At 40.2% G+C, this 21,425-nt stretch overlaps 1 protein-coding gene across 2 annotated transcripts in view; it reads right to left on the bottom strand.

Annotated features, from left to right (window-relative positions):
- Positions 1–21,425, bottom strand: part of SLC17A8 (solute carrier family 17 member 8) — a 54,217-nt gene that overhangs the window by 3,360 nt on the left and 29,432 nt on the right. The window contains exons 3-10 of one of the 2 annotated variants that reach the window (XM_047867464.1): positions 20,873–20,991; positions 18,886–19,000; positions 16,684–16,771; positions 12,375–12,461; positions 11,645–11,784; positions 11,369–11,518; positions 10,266–10,398; positions 3,711–3,821 (exon numbers count right to left, since the gene is read on the bottom strand). In XM_047867464.1, coding sequence (XP_047723420.1) covers positions 3,711–3,821; positions 10,266–10,398; positions 11,369–11,518; positions 11,645–11,784; positions 12,375–12,461; positions 16,684–16,771; positions 18,886–19,000; positions 20,873–20,991 — 943 coding nt within the window. The remainder of the gene's footprint in view (positions 1–3,710; positions 3,822–10,265; positions 10,399–11,368; positions 11,519–11,644; positions 11,785–12,374; positions 12,462–16,683; positions 16,772–18,885; positions 19,001–20,872; positions 20,992–21,425) is intronic. The other variant, XM_047867465.1, reaches the window with a different exon arrangement.

Raw genomic sequence — 21,425 nt, 5'->3', positions numbered from 1 at the left:
GAGTGAAGACAGGGGAAGGGGCTCGGTTCTGAGAGAGGAGGCCACCAGCCCTGGGAACCAACTTTTTCAGTAGTGCCCAGGCGTGCATTCTAGAGTTGAACAGACCTGCCTCCGGCAGCTCAATTGAGATGCAAACCTGGACAAAGGATTTAAACTTTCTGAACCTCTCCTTCTTCATCGATAAGCAGGAATAATCATTCTTATAAAATTGTTGTAAGAATTCAGTTAAATAACATATGTTAAATACATGATACATACAGGTAAAAACCAACATGTATGTTCCTTATGGGTGGTTACCCATCTGTATCATTTACCACCATCTTCCCTGAACTGGAAAAGTGCTTGGTACATAGTACACACTTGATAAATAATTATTTAATTACCCATTTGAGCCATTGAAATTACAGCAGGGGATTGTAGGTTTTGTTTATTCATGTTTTTGTTTTCCTTTGCCTTGCTTTTTAATTCTCTATTCTGTGCAAAGAACCTGAAAATAGGATTTAAAAAAAATTTTTTTTTTCCTGATCTGGCACATTAGTTGTTTTTCCCTACCTCCATTCAGGGAGAATTTTGAGAAAAACTTTTTTGCAATAAATATACCTTCCTTTCAGATCCAAGTGGCAGACCATCAGAATATAAAACAGCTGCAAGATTAATTAATCTTACTGTTGATTTGCAAGTGATAAACACTTTATTAGAAAATAACCCAGAGATAAGAAGCAATTAATATGATCGTTGAGTATTATATTCTGATACAAAGCCTAGGCATCTGTGCTCAGCTAAAGATAATGTGAGAAAAGCCACTTAGATTTCTAGTTGCACAATCCTGGTGTTTAGAAGAAAAAATTCATTGAGAAAGTGAGCTATTGATAGATTATTTTGTAGTGGATTAAAAAAAAAACACACAAGCTGAGAGAGTCTGTCTTCTCTACATAGGACATTTTTTAAAGTAAGTATCACCCTTCCTAATCTCACCTGTCTCAGCTCTCTTGTTGATAATCAATTCCCTAATGGTACCTCTCTTCCCAGCATCCCAAACCCCTTATAAAGTTGGCAGATAGTAGGTCCTGAGGAATCATCATCCACCCAGGGCCATAGTCCTTCCCACAGTGTCACTGTTGGGTCAGATAAAACTTCCCCCCACCCCACCCCCATCCTAGCTACTCAATTTATGTGGGCAAGTTAAGTCACCTTTCTAAGCCCCAATGTCTTCGCTCTGGTAAAATGGATATAGCAATATCCTTCTCATAGGCTTGTCAGGAGGATTAAAGGAGATATGTCAAAAAGTTGCTAGCATTGAGTAAGTGCTAAAAAAAAAATGGCAGAACTGTTTTTTAGTATTTGGGGTTTCTCTCCTTCTGATCATGGCATAATTGGCAATCCAGGAACAATGTGAAATATTTCATTACTGCTGAGGACAGGATATGAATCCCTTTCGCATCACAGAGCTATCAGGGGAAGTTGTTCCTCAACATCTACTGGAAATAAGTCATGATTGCCCTATCTTTGCTGCTCAAAGTATAGACCAAAGATCAGCAGCAGCAGCATCACTGAGGAGCTGGTTAGAAATGCTAAATCTCAGGCCCCAACCTGAACCTGCTGAATCAGAATCTGCATTCTGTAAGATGCTAGGGTGATTTGTGTGGGCATGAAAGTTTGAGAAGCCCTTGGCTAAAGTGTATAATAACTGAACAACACGATTCACAATACTGAATACTTATTAATTTTGTTGTGCATCTGGCACTGCTAGGGGTTTCAAATGCTTTATTTCCACTAGAATGTAAACTTTATGAGGACACCATCTGATTTTTTTCCACTGCAATATCCCTTGTGCTGAAAACAGCACCTGGCTCATAGGAAGTATGAGCAAATGCATGAATTATCTGAAGTTTATTGCAATCTCCCAACAACCCTGTGAGGTTGTCATTATACCTCTCCAATTTCTGAGTGAGGAAACCAGGGCTTGAGAATTTAAATGAATTAGCCAACTTTTCCTTTTATAAGTAGCAAGTAGTAAAGAGAAACCTCAAAATCAGGTCTATGCAAGGGCACCTGGGTGGCTCAGTCAGTTAAGTGTCTGACTTCTGCTCAGGTCATGATCCTGTGGTTGTAGGTTTGAGCCACACATTGGGATCTGTGCTGACAGCTCAGAGCCTGGAGCCTGCTTCAGATTCTGTGTTTCTCCTTCTTTCTACCCCTCCCCCACTCACAGTCTGCCTCTCTGTCTCAAAAATAAATAAACGTTAAAAAAAATTTTTTTTTAATCAGGTCTATGTACCACCAAACCCAAGCTCTTGGTTGCAAGCTACTTTTAAAATAGAGGGTTTTTTGGGGCGCCTGGGTGGCGCAGTGGGTTAAGCGTCCGACTTCAGCCAGGTCACGATCTCGCGGTCCGTGAATTCGAGCCCCGCGTCAGGCTCTGGGCTGATGGCTCAGAGCCTGGAGCCTGTTTCCGATTCTGTGTCTCCCTCTCTCTCTGCCCCTCCCCCTTTCATGCTCTGTCTCTCTCTGTCCCAAAAATAAATAAACGTTGAAAAACAAAATTTTTAAATAGAGGGTTTTCACCCCTAATTTCACTGTTTAACAGCTCTATTAATTTGAAAAGATCACATCTTTATTTTAGGGTACTTTAGAAAACTACCAGAGGTTCCACATTTCCCTGTCTTGGGACATTCGTCCTCTGATCTTTCAGGCAGCCTGGAATGGTAAAAAGAGCACGAACATGGAGACAGCCAGAAATGCACCTTACTTGTTCCTTTGCCACCAATTGTATGCCAGTAGAAAAATACTTTTTCTGAGTTTTAGGTACCTCATCAGTAAAATAGTGGTATTATCCACTTCCTTCACAGTGCTGTGAGATACACATGATATTTGTAAACTGTCCAGTAAGTGATCACTGTCAGTGTTATAGTATGTTTTAAGGGTAAAAAAACAACTAAATTTTACTTTTTCACCCAGTTTTACATAGGGAGCTTCTGAAGCCCGTAAGACAGGGTATGATAGCACCCTGGCCTGTCACGCAGTTGGTCTCTGCTCCTGTAAAACAAAGAGACTGATGCCACCTAGGGTAGTGTGAGAATTACACAGAGGGCTTTGAACAGTCCCAGGCACAGAGTTGTGCTTGGTCAAAGTTAGCTCTCACTGTCGTCATTATTATTCTTACTATGTACTCTCGCCTATTGGGAAAGTCACTTCCCCTCTGCATTTCTTTCTTTAGAAAATGAAAGCCATGGAGAAGACAAAAGCTTCTAAAGACGCTTTCCACTCTAAAAAAACTTCTGACTTTATGGGACTATGTCAAGTGACTACATCATGTGACTTTTGAGCTAATATTAGCCATCTCTAGTTAGAGGGAGGATAGAAAATCAAAAGCCTCTGTGAGGAAGAGTGACCTGGTCCTGAAGTATCAAGTGGCACTTAACCCAGGACACATGCTTGTGCCTCTGCCCACAGCTCAGGGGCGTTGCCTGCACTTTGTGTCTTCTTCAAAGCAGGGAAGTAGGGACAATTCCAGCTTGCCTAGGCTCCTAAGCCTAGTCCTCAATGATCTTACAAAGTCATTCCCACATGATGAAATTCTCCAGCCAGTAGTCTGCTCCTTGGGAATGGCCTGGCTACTAAAGGAAAGTAATACAATATTTTTTTCCTTCCTTCCTCCCAAGACTTGCTGAATCTGTAGAAAAGATTTGGAAAACCAAAGGACACCTCACCTGAAATAGCAAAGCCACTAAATCCTACAGCAAGCACCAGAAAGGAGATGGCCACCCCTTTGGTATGGGAAAAGCCAACCACCAGGAGTAAGGTTGCCTCCATGCCAAAACCTGCAAATGCAAACAGCAGGAAAAAAATATATTGTTTTCATGTCAGTCAGCTCAGTTTACAAATTTATCAAATAAGAATCTATTCATATTTCCATGGGCCTAATTTTTTAGTATGTACATTCTGGCACATTGCTTACAATATTACCTGCGTGCTTCATCACTACATGACTATGCTAATATTACCCCAGTGTTCCGTGAGCCTTCCAACATGTGTCCTGGTGCACGTTGAATACTGAGAAGTTCCAGCACATTCCAATGATGCCCCTGGGGTGGGGGATGTTTACTATCAGTTGCTTCATGGGTAGTTGCCCCTGCCATTTCTAAATACTAAAACTCTCTTATATACTGTCAGTGATCCCCTCTTTGGTTATGTAAGTTATGGCCTCTCACAGAAAAATACAATGACAACACTCGAATATATATCACCAGAAATGATCAAAACACTGTAGAGAATATCAGAAACAAAAAGCAGATCTTCATCTCTTGTAAAGCATAAGGCAAAAATTTTCCCTTTCAGAAGTTCACCAAGCTCTCAAGCTTCTTTATAAAAGCCATGAGACATTTGCACAGAATAAAGCAGAACAAAAGTACTTTCTGTTCCTTTCATTCTAAATAACTGAATCCAATACAATAAAAAAGGATGAAGAAGTTATGAAGATGTTCCTTCTCACAAAACACACACCACACACATACTCACACACACATGTACACACACTCGAGTTCAGCCAACAGCAGACAGAAAGAAGATGTAAGTGCCATTTCCAGGTATATGAAGTTCCCTGGGGTATATGAAGACAATGATGCTTCATTCTGGAGACTGTCTGCTGATTCCAGACATCTCCACCCGACTGTCCTGTAGTCACCTCAAAGACCATAACAGATAGAATTAATCTATCAACCTATGTTTATAACCCAGACTTTAGATTCAGACAAGCCTGGGTTCCGGTTCTACCACGAAACCACTAATTATGTGACCCTGGACAAGTCCCTTCACCCCTTAGATGCCTCATCCTCAAAAATGGGGCTAATGATACAACCTTGTAGGATGCTGGAAGAGTAAATAAAATTAGGTATATAAGGCATCAAGTGCAGTCCCTGTCACATGAGCACAGCTCAAGTCAACCAAAAGTGGGATGCCTGGCTGGCTTAGTCAGTGGAGCATGTGACTCTTGATCTTGGGTTTTGAGTCACACCCCACATTGGGTGTAGAGATTACTTTAAAAAAAAAAAAAGTCAACCAAAAGTCAAATGTTCAAATCACAGAATCATCTTGGACACTTCTCACTCTTCCTCAGCTTTCACATACAAATCTGTAGGTGTCAAATATGACCTCTTTTTATCCTCCTCCACTGTCTCAGTCCTGGGTCCCACTACTTCTCACCTGGACAAATTCAATAGCTCCTTTATTGGTCTCCCCACCTCTTCCTCTGACCCGTTCTCCACATCACTAGCTCTCTAAACTACACATTGACTCCATTGCCCTTTTGCTTAAAACTTTTGTCAAGGGTCACACGTTACCAGTATAGCACTTATAATAAACCCTCCTGCTGGTCCAGGTTCATCTGCCAGCCCTCACCACCTTGCCCCTGCCCCATATAAAGCCCTCTGTTGTAGTCGCATAAATCTATGAGCATTTCCTACTCACAACACTGTTTCATCCCCCTTACGTATTTTTATAGGCTCTTCCTTTGCCTGCGATACTCTTCTCCAGCCACTTAGTTCTCTTTTTCTGGAGCAACCTTACTATCCTTTAAAGGCCGTTTCAAATATTACTTCTAGGAATCGTCTCTGACAACACTGCCCTTCCCCACACTGGTGAAGCTGACATCTCCTTTTTATTCCTCATATTACAGAACCTTTCAACATTGCTTTGTAATTTTTCGTTTATGTTTCTGCCTCTGCCACAAACTGTGACATTATCCAGAAAGATACCAAGTATATAGCACAGAGCCTGGCTAGCATGTAGCGGGCACTCAATAAATAATGGTTAATGAATTAATGTAAAGGGAAGAAAATGAGACCCGGAATCAAGACAGTTGGATTGAAATACAAGCTAAAATACCTTTTGTAGAACTTGGTGAATTGCTTACCTTCTGAGTTCGTTTTCTCAAAACTGTCATAGAAATAGAGCAAGCATCAGTAATTGTTTTAGATGGCCAAAGAGAATCAGATGAAATGGGGAACAGTGGTGCTTTTCAACTGGGGGCTTTATACCACTACTACTTGTTAATTTGTTTCAAGATTTTAAATTATACATAGGGAAAAATTGCTAGTATTTTATATACTAACTAAAAGTGCTTTTGAAGTGGCCCATTTTAAATAGCAAGGCATCTTGCTGAAACTTTTTTTTTAATTTTATTTATCTGTTTTGAGAGAGAGAGAGAGAGAGGAAGAGAGAGAATGTGCATAAGCCCACAGGGGAGGGGAAGAGAGAGAGGGGGAGAGAGAGAATTCCAAGCAGGCTCCACGCTGGCAGCGCTGAGCCTGACACAGGGTTCGAGCTCACAAACCATGAGATCATGACCTGAGCAGAAATCAAGAGTCTGACGCATAACCGACTGAGCCACCCAGGTGCCTTTGGCTGAAACTTCTTTTATCTTAGTACTCTAGACAAAGGTTGTAAGGAAAAATTAATTCCCCCAAAGAATTAGAATGGAGACATTTTGTGAAAAATAAAACTTACAAATGACACACTGGTTCATCTATAAGGGGGAAGAAATGATCTTTGCCAAATAGTTAGTAGATTTCCAAAGGACAGGGTGGGGGGCAGGGTGGGAAAACATTTAAGAGCTTAAATAGTTTCTGTCTATAGTGAAAAATGCTAGAGATAGGACGACTATGTTCCAGGAGCTTAAGGATAAAATTTGAACGTCAGAGGTGATCAAAAGACCTTGAAAGTGAACCTATTCAGAGCTGACCAGAAAAATAGAACTAGGATTTAAAGGTCTGAGAAAAATGTTCACTTCATATTAAAACAATCTAAAGTTCACACAGGCAACTGATGGAGCCAGACTAGAATTTTTTACCTCAGTCACACTTAACAAGTACCATAGAGGGAAGTACAAGGATTTGACATCTGTTTTCGAGGATCTTGGAAATGTGCCCTGACTGAGAATGAACTAGAACAGACCTTCATGTCTTAGGTGATCTGTTTGTTTTAAATGATTCTAGCAGCAAACATCCCTTGCCTATGGAAAGAAAAGAAAGTGACAGACTCTAGCAAATGTGCGATCCTTCTCAGATGAGAAATGTCCTCTATATTTCTTCTTAGAGAATATGAAACCAACTAAAATTACCTATAAGATCATGCAAGTGCTTCATTATGTCCAAATCAATCTGGCTGGTTAATTGATGGCACAAAACTCTCTCTTCATGTATTTATTTCTAGTCTAGCATCTTTGTATATAAACAAAATAAGACAACTATTTTTTAAAACATTCTGTGTAGAACTCACTGGTCCTGCTATTTCAAAATATAAAATGACATGACAAGATATGCAAAGAGGTTTTGGGGGTTTTGTTTTGTTCTTTAAGATGGGAGAGAGGCTAGGAAGGTTCTATGTTTGTGTTCTAGTTTTGGTGGGGTGGGGGGAAGAGATCTGCTTTCAACAGTCACTTTGTTAACACTTTAAAATCTTTGAGAATTCTCACCACCCCTCCTCCCAATGCCAACACTATCGATTGTGGAGGATCAATGGGTGAAGTGATTGGGGCAAAATTAAACACAAACAAGACATTCCTATAAAGTATGTTCAGAGTCTCCAAGACATCTGGCTTTAGAAAAGTTTGTACAAGTGGAATTGAAATCGAGAATTTTCTTTCAAATTCCAGGTTAAGAGGTTGCATATTTTTGGCCATGGGAAATACACTTGAATAGCAAATACTTATTGAATGCCTCCTTAGAAAAACTTCTATTTTGTTAGTGTCTTAAACACAGGAGAGGAAAAATGCATTATCTACCAAAAACCTTCTATAGGTTGGACCCATGCTAGGTGCATTTGTACATTGTCTCATTTAACATTTGTAATAATCATTGAAAGAAAATATGATTATTCAGATTTTAAAGAAGAAAGTTGGGCTCAGAGAATTTAAAAATCCACCCAATTTTCTCCACCTTCATTGACACCACTTTAGTTCAAGTTACCATCTTCTCTTGAAAGAGTAACCAAAATAGCCTCCTAACTGCTCTCCCTTCTTTTACTCTTGTGATCTACATTCTATTCAGATTTGAAAATATAAGTCAAATCATGTCACTTTCCCTGTTTTAAACCCTCTACTTGCTTCCCAGGGCATTTCAAATAAAACGCAAGCTCTGCACGTGTCTACAAAGCCTCCCAAGATCTGGCCCTCATCAAGCATTCTGGTCCCATCTCCTGTCACTCACCACCTCACTCCTTAGGGTCCAGCCATTTTGAATTTCCCTTTGCTCTCTAACATGCCACATTAATGCCTGCCTCAGGGCCATTGCACATGCTATTACTGCTGCCTAAAATGCTTTCCTGCAAGAGGTATAATAAGGTACCAATCAAGTGCATGCATGGGCAGGAGCAGTCACTGGAGGCTGATGTAGACTTCACAAGAAGGAGGATGAACTCATGTGGAAGGATGTGTGGATAGGACTAGGGTGAGAAGTGAAGGTGAGCATAACTCACAGTCAAGAGCAAGGGAGTAGGCAAAGTCAGAGGTGAAAAGGGATATCCAGGGCCTACTGTGGAGGGCTATTCAGCTGGAGCACAATGTGGTAATCAGAGGAGTGGCTCCTGTATGAGTTTCTGATTGCTGCTGTAACAAATCATCACAAATTTACTGGCTTAAAACCATACTAACTTATTACTGTATAGTGCTGGAGGTCAGAAGACTGAAATGGGTCCTGGAGACCTAAAATTAGGATGTTTACAGAACTGTGTTCCTTCTGGAGGCTTTAAGGGAAACTCCATTCTTGCTTTTCCCAGCCTCTAGAGCCCACCTGCACTCCTTGGCTTGTGGCTGCATCACTCTGATATTTGCCTCTACCATCATATCTCCTTCTCTGACTGTCCCTCCTGCCTCCTCTTATAAGGAACTCTGTGATTGCACTGGGTCCACCCGGATAATCCAAGATCATCTCCCCATCTCAAGGTCCTTAACTTGATCATATCTGCAAAGTTCATTTTATTATATAGGGAAACATAAGCACAAATTTTGGGAATTAGAACATGGACATCTTTGGGGGACCATTATACTGTTTACCTCAGCTACCTTGAATGCAGTGCCTCAGAGCTTCACCTCTCACCTTCCAGAGAGCAGATCCACACCTACCAACCTTCAGTCTCCTATAGAGAAGTTCACATCAATGGCAGGGCCAAACATCTCTGCCTGGGACCAGCAGTCAAACTGCTGGGAGAACTGATGCCAATAGGCTATTCCCAAGATCCCTGGTCAGACTTTATACCTGAAATGCTGTTGGATCAGATTATGTCTGCTCTTGTGTAGCCTTCATATAATCTTCACTTTTAAGTGGTCCTGGCCCATCTAATCTAGAGTGACCGTCCACCCCTTCCCTCCTTTCCAACTTAATATTGCAGCTCTGACCTTTCACCCATAGATGGCACTGTTCTCCACCTCCTGCTTGCCCATCCTGACCCCAATGCCCTGGAGGAGTAGCTTCAGTGACTGGGACAATGAGCTCAGACAGAGATCTTGCACAGCATCTGCCATGTGAGCAAGTCACTTTATTTTACCCCAGTTTCTTCACTGTAAACCACAGTGAGGACATAGCTTAGTGTCTGACACAGAAAGCATCCAATAAATGCTAATTTAAACACAAAAACAAAAAAAAAAGATTTTAAAAAAAGTGGAAGGTTTAAAAAAGGTGAGCAGTCATAAACATTGTAGGGGTTCATGATTACCTTTACCTCCCTCTTTAGGAAAATCACCCAGCTTCTAATTTGTCTTTGCAAAATCAAAACATAAAGCAGAAACTAAATAAAACAGAAAAGAGTTTGTGTGTGTGTGTGTGCGTGTGTGCACATGCATATGTTAAGAAAGAAGACTATTCAGAGGAAATATTTTTCTTGTATTTCTTACCAAAACCTGTATATACAGAAAGGGATAAGAGAATAAACTACAAAAGCAAAGGATTATGTGTATGGGAGAATATATGGGAAGGATAAACAATAAAGATATGTCACAGGAAATCAGTTTGCTTTGGCTTAAGAGTAAATGAAAGAAGCATTTCTGCAGTTGGAGGTGAGTACTGATCTATCAACTAAGTTGTCCTATTTCAGGCTGCACAAGCTGGATGACCAGTTAGCAGGGGTATGATGGACACTCAAGTATCTGCTGGGGGATGGATTCAGGGGCCTTTAAGATCCTTTCTAATGATTACACAGAACCCCCAAAATATGCTCTGCAGTTCACCTCATTCTGTAAAGGCTACTTAAGCCACCTATGAAATCCACAGTACCTCCACAGTTCATGATTTTTCTGACAGCAGTTGTGGTCAAAATTTTTCTGCTTCTTAAATAATCAGCCAGTTGTCCTCCAATCGGCACAATGATGGTCATAACCATGTGTGGAACTGCTGACAAGAGACCCACCTGGAGAGAAATAAAAAACAATGAGCTATTTTTAGCTGCTTCAGACAGATGCACTTCCCCAATTCCTTGCCCACTCCCCACCAAGTTTAATCATCTAATTATATGAGACCCAGATAGGCCTGAATTGTATAATAAATAATGAATGAGTGAATGATTTTAAGTATAGACCTGTCTCTCCCACCAGACTGGAAGCTCCTTGAGGACAGACCTGACTTGTATTCATCACAGAGGCCCCAGCACCTGCCAAAGGGCCCAGCACATAGTAAACACTTGGCACAAAGTGAGCATTCATGGATGGCTTCATGGATATATATATATATATATATATATATATATAGCTCCTCCATGGTCACCCCGGACAGTACCTGGGGCTATGAAAACATCTACCTCTACTAGGCCGCTGTCCTTTTCCTGTAGGAAGGTGGTTAATTCTTTCATGATGATGGCTATATTTCACCATCTACACCTTTCCTCCCTGAAACGCAGACAATCTAATCACAGTGGCTGGAGACAATGAAGAAGGTTTTTTTCTAAACCATACAAGCCAATGGTTGTTATTACTATAACTACCATTATGGAGAGTAGGGTGGTCTGCAAAACAAACTTTAAGTCTCTTACTGCTACTCACCAAGTACATTATAAGGGGGAAAAAAACCTTCTTGCCTTCAAATCTTTTTATTCTTACCTAATATGCAGTTCATGAGTTTAGCTTCAAAAAAACCTTTGAGATAGAATAGAACATAAATCTTTAAAAGCAGCTTAAAACAGCTTTGATCCTTACAAAGAAGAAATTAAATAGCTATGTATACTGTGCCCAGAATGTACAACTTGTCTGACCTCTAGGGTATTAGGTGTCACAGAACTGTTATGAATTTTGATCAGCAATTTAATTATTTTATCATGCAAAGATTTTCTCAGTAGAAGCAAGAAATTTAAGGTTAAATAACATTAGAAGCATCTATGTGTTTACCTTACTTATTGCAAATCCAAAGACCTCTTCAAAATAAGCAGGCTGACTTATTAACAGCAAATAAAAGGTCCAGCTTCTGCAAAAATTTGCCACAATGATTGCATAAACTGGCAACGATGTGAAAAATTTTTTCCATGGTGTGTTAAATTTCTAGAGAGTAAAAATACCAGGAGATTTTTAGTGACTATATTGACATATTTTTTTTCTTGAGAGGACAACACAATCACTAAGAGAAGTAGAAAAGAGGCAAGTCTTCATCTGTCCATCTCTACTTACACTGAGACTAACCACGTTGGCTCCTTCTCCTATACTTGTCTCTATGTAGGTCCTCTCCTCACTGGATATTGTTGGGTGAGCAGCGGGACATTCATAGGCCTGCAGCAGCCAAAATGTGTACCAAATAATCCCAAACATACCTGCAGTAAAAAACAAAAGGCTTAATGATATGGTTTCCTGGTCTTTTGTCTCTAAATTTCCCAAATCTCAAAATATTGCCATATAGCATGAAGTTCATCTAGAAAGAAGTATTTCTTTGCTTTTCCTGTTGTTGTTGTTGTTGTTGTTAGCTTGTATTTAAAGAAAGGTAATATTGTTCCCATTAAAAAGTAACTTTAATACAAGCATTAAATGAATCATAAACAGACAAGTATTCCACTTACATGATAAACTTGTTTTAATAATCTCTATTTTCATATAGTAAATTCTTTTTTTAATGTTTATTTATTTTGAGAGAGAGAGAGAGACAGAGCAAGCATGGGAGAGGCAGAGAGAGAGAAAGAGATTGCCAGGTAGGCTCCATGCTGTCAGCACAGAGCCTGACGCAGGGCTCAGTCTCACTAATGGAAAGATCATGCATGACCTGAGCTGAGATTAAAAGTCAGGCACTTAACCAACTGAGCTACACAGGCACTCCATTCATACAGTAAATTCTTAGCCAATCCCAATATACAATAAAATTCCATCTCTATGAGTCAACCATGGGAACTCATAAAGTCAAATTACTCACCATAAATATAAAAGACAGAGGCCCATCCAATGTACTGTACCAACACCCCAGCCAGAGGCATGGCAATCACTGCCCCCGCATAGGAACCTAGAACAAGGAAACATGGATGGAAACTTAGCAACAGTCACTCATGCCGCCTCAGGTCATCTCAAGTTCCTGCTGAGATGATGAATCGAACGGAGCGAGAGTCACAATGCACCTGTGCAGAAGGACAAACTCCCAGGGTGCCTTACCACAGGGCTTCCAGCAGAGAAAGGTCACCCTTTAACTACATCCAGGTACCCTTTAACTACATCCAGGTACCATGGAGGAATGAGACAAAGATTGCTTGGGCACAGCAATTTGGAATTACATGAAAAAAATAGAACAAAGCGGTGAGAAAACTCTCAGAGAAATTTGAAAAATTCAACCAGGTACAATATTTTTTTTTAATGTTTATTTTATTTTTGAGAGAGAGAAAGAGAGTGTGACCAGGGGAGGGGCAGAGAGAGAGAGGGGGACAGAGGATCCAAAGCCAGCTCCACACTGACAGCTGGGAGCTCAAGTCCGACATGGGGCTCGAACCCATGAATCACTAGATAATGACCTGAGCCTGAAGTCAGACACTCAACCAACAGAGCCACCCAGGCCCCTGGGAGAGCCACCCAGCCACCCAGCCACCCAGCCACCGGGTACAATATTATGTACTGAAGACAGCAAGCAAAGGCACAAATAGATCTTCCTTTCAGAGTTCACAGTTCAGAAGAATTATCACCTAGGTCTTTAAATGAAGGACTTCAAACTATTAAGAAATCAGGGTTTTTAGGGGCGCCTGGGTGGCCCAGTCGGTTGAGCGTCCGACTTCAGCAAGGTCACGATCTCGCGGTCCGTGGGTTCGAGCCCCGCATCAGGCTCTGGGCTGATGGCTCAGAGCCTGGAGCCTGTTTCCGATTCTGTGTCTCCCTCTCTCTCTGCCCCTCCCCCGTTCATGCTCTGTCTCTCTCTGTCCCAAAAAAATAAATAAACGTTGAAAGAAAAAGGTTTATAAAAAAAAAAAAAAAAAAAGAAATCAGGGTTTTTAGAGTTTTGATTTTTTTTTTTTTAATCAGGAAACAGTTCTGTTCCAGGATGGCGGTAGGAACAGGATGACTGCTCTCTCCACCTACCTCCAGAATGGGCATATGTTTAAGTTTATTTCTTTGTAAATACTTAACCTTGTAAATACCTATATGTGGATGTTTATCTTGTCTAGACAAGATAACGAAGGCTAGAGGTCTGGTGTCCGCTATGCCTTACAGCTCCGTGATATCTGCTGTAGAAACATGAGCCCTGAAAACTCCTAATCAATATTAACTGAATCAAAAAAACAAAAAAATTACTACCTGAAATTCCCTCTGGGCTGTGAATGAAAAAATTCTTGCTCTGAAAAAGTGAGTAGCAACAAGATATTCTATATCTCAGACTTCAGTGCTAAGGAAGACCTTCAGGAAATGGGAGTTTGGGAATCCTCCCAGAGAAAGAGATTAAATTCCATCTTTCCAAGCTGGGACTGACTGGACAGGAAAGGCCCAACCTGGAATCTCAAATCTGAGCATCATGACACCTAAGGGAGTCTCTCAATCTGTGGGAATCATTTTCTTCAGATAGAAGATGGGAATGAAATCTCCATCTCACATAGTCATTTTGAGAATCAAATAAACTATGTCTGTGAAGACGTTTTGTAAGCTGTAATTAGAGCTGCACAAACGCCAACTATTATGCTATTGTAATGTACAGAATGACAATGTATTTTTTTTCAACCTCAGACTTCCTCAAACCAGGAAGACAAGTATTCCAAGGCAATTGTTTAGAAAGAGCTGCAGGCCTAACTCTGCTGTGGGTGTGGAGAAGGTGGTCTTTCCTGGGCCAAATTTCCTGGAAGTGAGGGGTAGGGAAATGCTAGGGATAGGGAAGGTCAGGGAATAACCACCACCAGCTAAGATGCATTGGATGCTTTGTGTGTGCCCTCTACTAGGTTGAAGATTCTAGACCCAAGATTGTATTTAACCCTTTTTTCAACCTGTTGGCATTGGTACCAAGATCATCTCCATTTATGGGAGAAACCAAGGCTGGGTGAGGGGAGGTAAATTGTCTGAGGTCACACAGGTGTGAGTGACAGGAATCCAGAGTCTTTATCCTTAACTATTTAATAGTTCAGTCCTGCCTCCTCCACTTAAATATGCCCATTATTTCCTCATACTAGGAAGCATTCTTTCATAGAGGACATTTTACACTTGAAACTGTCCTTCCCTGTCTAGTAGACAAACTCTCCCTCATCCTTCTGGACATGGCTGAGTGTCATCTCCTGTCACGCCCACAGCCTCTGAGCATACCCCCACAGGGTGCACCACCCAAACTGCCCTAGGGGAGCTGACTGTACCTTGATCCTTCTGTGGGCTGGCAGTGGAGGACAGAGGAGCCCTCCAATGCTTGTGGAATGGTGGGAGAAGGTGGAATAGCCATTAAGGGTAGGAGAGTCCCCAGTTCTGTCCTCACTAGCTGGGAGAACTTACTTGACTCGATATTTCCTTAAGTCCCTGTCAACTCCAATATTTTTTGTGTAAGAACCAATTAACCCCAAATCTGGGTTTCCTTCTAATGACATTTCTCTTTGGCTGTTCTTTCAAACCAAGGCTACACCTTAGCCAGGAAAAGCAATAAAGCCTATAACTTTGATCAGGTAACTTTCCTTGAGAGTCAAACCATTTCTCAAATCAGCCCTTTGAGGGTTATAAAGACACTAAGAATGGAGAGTGGCAGCTAGTGATTCTTGCTTTGCAGGCAAATCAAAATGAAAAGCCTTATAAATAAACCATCCAAAGAAAATAAAGTCAAGGATCTGACAGTTCACAAGGTCAAAATCTTATATTCTTCTAGAGCTGGCTCAAGGTCAGTAGTGGAAGGGGAGATGATCCTGAACTACAAGTGAGAGGAGAAAAATGGTTTCTAAGGACAAGAGAGGCTAAAAATACAAAGACATCTCGACTTTGCATGTAGTTCCAAACTGGGCATAAAATAGGTACATTGGTGAATATTCACACCAAAGTCCCAAAGATTCTATATTATTATTGTTGTTGTTGTTATTATTATTATTATTATTATTATTTAAGGAAGTAAAGAGAAACAGCAAGGGAAAAATAAAAGATTCACAGAAATTAAGAGGAAACTTTATTTCTCCCTTTAGCTAAGGAATACAAGTTAGTTTCTCTTAGGAAAGGCACACTAGCTTGAAAAACTAGACAGAACTAAATTCTGATCCTAATTTTGCTGAGTCCCCATTGTAACTTTCATGGCCTAAAGCACTTTTGTCTTCCTGGGCCTCTTCCCACATAAAATATATATATATATATATATTATATAATATATATATGAAAATATATTTTACAACTGTGTTGATGGTGTCAGCATGCACTGTCTTTGTTCAATTATTGAAGGTAGACCCTTCAAACACCGATTATTTCAGAAATTCATAGAGGGCCAGTCCCCAAAACATGACCTGGAGTGAGACAACCTTAGCAAGGTGAGGTTTGGTGACCCAGGAATTAAAGTCACATCACTACTTAAGGACCACTAACATACTTTCAGGTAAGATGGATGGCCTCCATTTTCATCTGGAATGTAATGGCAAAAATTAATTAAAAGACCTCTGTGACAATGTGTACATAGTAATGCAGTGAGGAATGTTCTGAATTAAGAACCAGGTGGTACAGGGGTGCCTGGGTAGCTCAGTCGGTTAAACATCCAACTGCTGATTTCAGCTCCAGCCCCACATTGGGCTCTCTGCTGTCAGTGCAGTCTGCTTCAGAGCCTCTGCCTCAATCTCTCTCTGACCCTCCCCCCATCAAAACTAAATAAATAAACATTAAAAAAAAGAAGAAGAAGAATCAGGTCGTCTAGCTCCCCTTCCATACCCCGTGTAAACTTGGATCTTAATTTCTGTTCAATGAAACTTTATAAACTTTATAAACTTTAATTTCAGTTTCTCCATCTGTAAAAAGAAGAGGAGCAAAAGGTTTGATGATTCTCTCTCTTCTGCTTTTGATCTTGGCAAATATCATTTGTTGGCTAATTCAACAACCACATCCTTCTTTTTTACCTTTCTCTACTAAAGGTGCTGGAAAAGCTAGCTTTTCCTAGCTGCCTCTGTAGATGATAAAGCATTTGATGCAATTAGGGCCAATTGCGTCACTCTGGGGCTTCTATTATGTGAAAAAAATAGACTGTACCTAGTAGGATCTTTACTTGAAGCCAAAGCATTCCTAAGTAAAACTTGCTATTCTAATACACTTACCACAAAAAGAGGTTGTGGCCAGTCGGCTTCTTTCCAAAGGTGGTGCCCACTTACTCCACATCCCGTGGCAGGCTGGGTAAGTCACACCCTGGCAAAACAGTTGAAAACAGACTATTTTATTTGACTCCAGTTTCTGTTTGTTTAAAATATAGATCCTGCTTCTTTAAGACAGGCTACAACATAAAAGCCTAATTCATAAATACCAAGTAGCCTGTGTCAGCTATTTTAACTCACAGCACAGATGCTGAAATTTGAATATCAGTTCAAATGTAAGAATGGTGGGGAATGGGGAAAAGGTCTTTATATTTCATATTATTATAGAATATCAGTATAGAAAGGGACTTCTGCAATCAGTTGATCCATCCCCTTATTTCAAGATACAGAGCCTGAGGTTAAGAAGCATTCAGTGACTACACTCTAGTCTTCATGGTTGTTAATAGCATATTCTTTCCACCCATCATTATTTTCTAAAATGCAGTATATGTCCCTCTAGTGGGACTAGAGTTATATTTGAGTTGCTACAACAACCTACATTTTTTTAAGTTTATTTATTTATTTTGAGAGAGAGAGAGAGAGAGAGAGAGAGAGAGCACAAGCAAGGGAAGGGCAGAGAGAGAGGGCGAGAGAATCCCAATCCACATTGTCGGTGCGGAGCCCCAATGCAGGGCTCAAACCCACTAACTGTGGGATCATGACCTGAGCCGAAATCAAGAGCCAGATGCTTAACCAATGGAGCCACCCAGACGCCCCACAACCTACGTTTTTTATCATAATTGGTGCACGTATATTCTAACAGGTTTTAGAAAAAAATGTAACTGGCACATCAAACCCATGATTTCAAAGATATTGTTGCTTATGATGAGGTTCTTTTGGGGTGTGGGGTTTTTTTTTTAATGAATTGATCTAGGGAAACACTGTAGGTAAATAATAGTACAAATTGTATATGGATATGACAAAAGTGACAAAGGCTAGAGGTGAATGACTGAGCTTGGGAAACACTGCTCTACATCAGGGCTTGAGAAACTATGACCTGATTTAGCACACCATCCGTTTTTGTACTATTCATGAGGAAGGACTGGTTTTCACATTTTTTTTCTCAACTCACATTTTTATTTTCTTATTTTTTATTTTTTCATTAATTTTTTTTTAGAGGTGCCTGGGTGGCTCACTTGATTAAGCATCTGACTCATGACTTCAGCTCAGGTGATCTCATGGTTCATGGGTTTGAGCCTCCCCCCCACACCCTCCGTTGGGCTCTGCGCTGAGAGTGCACAGCCTGCTTGGGATTCTCTCCCTCCCTCTCTCTCTGCCCCTCGCCCCCCATGCTCTCTCTCTTCCTCTCTCTTACAAATAAATAAACATTTAAAAATTTTCTTTTAAAAACCTTCTTTTTAATTGCAGGATCGGTAACATACAGTATTATGTTAGTTTCAGTTGTACAATATAGTGATTCAACAGTTCTATACATTACTCAGCATTCATGGTTTTCGAGCGAGTAAAAACAAATTGAAAGGAGAATATTTCATGGCATGTAAAAATCATATGAAATTCAAATTTCAGTGTCCAAAAAGTTTTATTAAAGCTTGGCCATGCCCATTTGCTTACATATTGTCTCTGGCTGCTTTTGTCCTACAATGGCAGAGTTGAGTTGTTGCCCCACAGAACATATGGCAAAGTCCAAAATATTTACCTTCTGGCTCTCTACCATGCTACCTCTTTCTCTGAGTTAAATCTCTGTGTAACACTACGCAGATTTGTAAATTTACATATTTACATAATCTCTGTGTAACACTACACAGATATGTAAATTTACATATTTACATATTTACATATTTATTAATAAATCCATTTAAATTGGTTTAGCGGAAAGGGACCCTGCGATGTGAACTAAAGGATTTGGGCTGCGGTCCTATCATTTATTAAAGGAAAGAGGTTGGATTAGATCATCTCTAAGATCATTCCTGGCTCATCTGAAATTCTGCACTCTATGAAATGGTTCTTTATTGTGTACAAATTTGTAATCACGCAAGGCATTTTCATTAAAGTACTCATAACTATAGTCAAAACCAGAGAGTGAAAATAGCAGGACAATGTGGAAGATTAGAAAACTAAGCAAAGCAGGTTTTCTTCAGAAGCTGAATTTTCTAAAGGACCATACTTTATCTAGCAATATCAAAAAACATTAAGGAAAGAAACTCCTACCTCCACTAGACCTTGCAAAATTCTGACACCCATGACACAGCCGTAATGCACTCTGGCTGCAGAAGGGATGAACATGTTCAAGGTTGATGTTAAGAAGATGGCAGCTCCAAAGACCCTGAGGGACCAAAACACTGTATTAGTGGGCAGGCCCACTCATCGATGTGGTACTTTAGTCACACATCAGGAATGAACCTCACCATTCATGGAAAATCACCATGGAAATTAATAGAAAGAGAAATAGATGTTATGTTAGGATCTGGTATATCCCAAGCTGTACTGTTAGGCTGCTTTCCTTTCCTTTCCTTTCTTTACTTTGATACCTGAGCTCATCCCTGGACCAATTACAGACAGGTTTTTGGCAGTATAGGGATGCCCTTCTTGAATGGCGAGCAGCCCCTGGGCCTGGAGGTCCTGAAGCTGGAGACTGACCAACAGGAGGTGAGCTTGCTGGAGATGCACCATTCTGCTTGGTTCTACCCAACTGACTCACTCTATTACCACATGACATCTGCACATTTGGATTGTGTCTCCTGCTTCGCAATTCTGCTCTGACTTTACTACAAGGCCACCCTACCTAAAAGCATGCTGTGTCATAAGATTAGCCAAGCACAAAAGAGGCTGTGTAACTCTGTCTTAGCCCCCAACTTGCTGCCCAGTGTCATTTGCCTTCTTTGCCCTGCCTGGACCAGACTGTTCTGGGAAAAGAGAGCAGGCAGCATTTTCTTCCTTTCTCACACATTAATGATGCCTCAGCACTTTTAACATGCTGGGAAATATCATGCGTGATTTCTTTTTATGGCAGAAGTGTAAGCAGTAAACTTGAGGACCGTATGAGCCAATATTCTATCACTTTTTGAAAAGAATACAATAGATAAGTGACAATGAATGAAGGACACAAATTGACAAGAACATGGGTAAATAAAGTCATGCTTGTACATATTTAGATATTATGGTAGTGACTTTCAAATTTTTTTGACCTTGACCTATAAAATAAAATATATTTTATATTGAATCCAATACATAATCATATACACAAATGTAACTAAAACAAGTTTCTCAACCACTACTTTGTGTGCAGTGAACTAAGATATTTTCTATTCTGTTTTATTTTATTTGATTATCTTCTCTTCTATTTTTCTCTCTTTTCTTAGAAAATGCTCATTGGTAAATCACTATGTTGCTTTCATTATCATCTAATGAGTTGTGTTTTAGAGCTTGAGAAACACCACTTTAGAAAATGTACAATTCATGAATTCCATATATGTACAAATCACACAGGACATACAATTGGAAAGAAGCTGGAAATATTTAGTACACTCCTTTTCTGCTACATATACACCCTACATCTCCTCCAAGTGGCCATCTTCTTCTGCTTGAATACCTCTACTGACAGAGAACTCAACTGCTCCTTGAGGCAGCTCATTCCATCTTGGACACATTTAATTGCTCAAACAGCTATTACAGAATCTCAAGGGCACTGAAGACATCTTGCAATCTAGAGGCAAGCCCCTACTACCCACATGACAAAACCTTTATGGTACAAGACTATATTAACATAGTATATAGGATCACAGAATGTCACTTGTCAGAGAGAACACAAACACAATCTAAACCATGCTTTATATCACAGATGAGGAAACAAAGACCCAGAGAAGGAAGAAAAGTGACTCAGTAGAGGTTACCAAGTGAGTTATTTAGGGCCCAGGAACTAAATAACTGAGTCTCCTGACTCAGATTCAATTGCTAATTTTACTCCATAATCACTAAAGGAATTGAAAGATAAATTAAAATTAGACAAGAAAGTAAATAAAAGGAGACTCTTAAGAACAGAATCATATGGGATCAGTATCTATGAACCACATCTATTGGAATGCCTCCTGTCTCTCATTCTGCAACTCTAAATTGAGAGCCAACTGTGCAGATTTTGTAAAAACACAAAATCATGTTATGATCTGTACTGCATTCATGTTATGTCAGTTTGTCTTACCTGTTAGCAGCAAACTTATTTGAAATGAAACCACCTGGAATTTGTGTCACAATATAACCCCAGAAAAAAGATCCATGGATAAGGCCCACTGTCTCTGGATCCCAATTAAACTGTGCTGTCTGAAATGAGAAATCAGATAGAGTTATGTTTGTAAAAAAACATTTGGCCATCATTTTTCAATGATTATCTTGCATAGTAACCCCACAAGGCCCTTCTTTCCTTCCCTTATCCAACAAATATTTCTGGAGGGCTTCTTAGATGCTTGGGATATAGCAATGGATGCAAAAAATTCCCTGTTATCAATGAGCTTCCCTTTTAGTGAGGGCAAGGAAAGATTATGTACAAACTTAAATACACCCATATGTATTTAGTAATGATACAACTTTTAGGCCATTGAAAATGTGAGTCTCCAGGGCTGGACTCCCTTTCCTTACTTTCTTCCCAAAGTAACTCATTCTTTTCAGACTCCTTGAAAATGTCCCTTCCTCTGAAAAACTCCCCAACTCCCTTTTGAAGTGGTCACTTTTTCCTGCACTTGTCCCACAGACCTCTG

Source organism: Prionailurus viverrinus, chromosome B4 (genome assembly GCF_022837055.1).
Source record: "Prionailurus viverrinus isolate Anna chromosome B4, UM_Priviv_1.0, whole genome shotgun sequence".
Taxonomy (NCBI): domain Eukaryota; kingdom Metazoa; phylum Chordata; class Mammalia; order Carnivora; family Felidae; genus Prionailurus; species Prionailurus viverrinus.
Note: the sequence above shows the minus strand (reverse complement) of the source record. Positions and strands in the feature narration are given on the sequence as shown.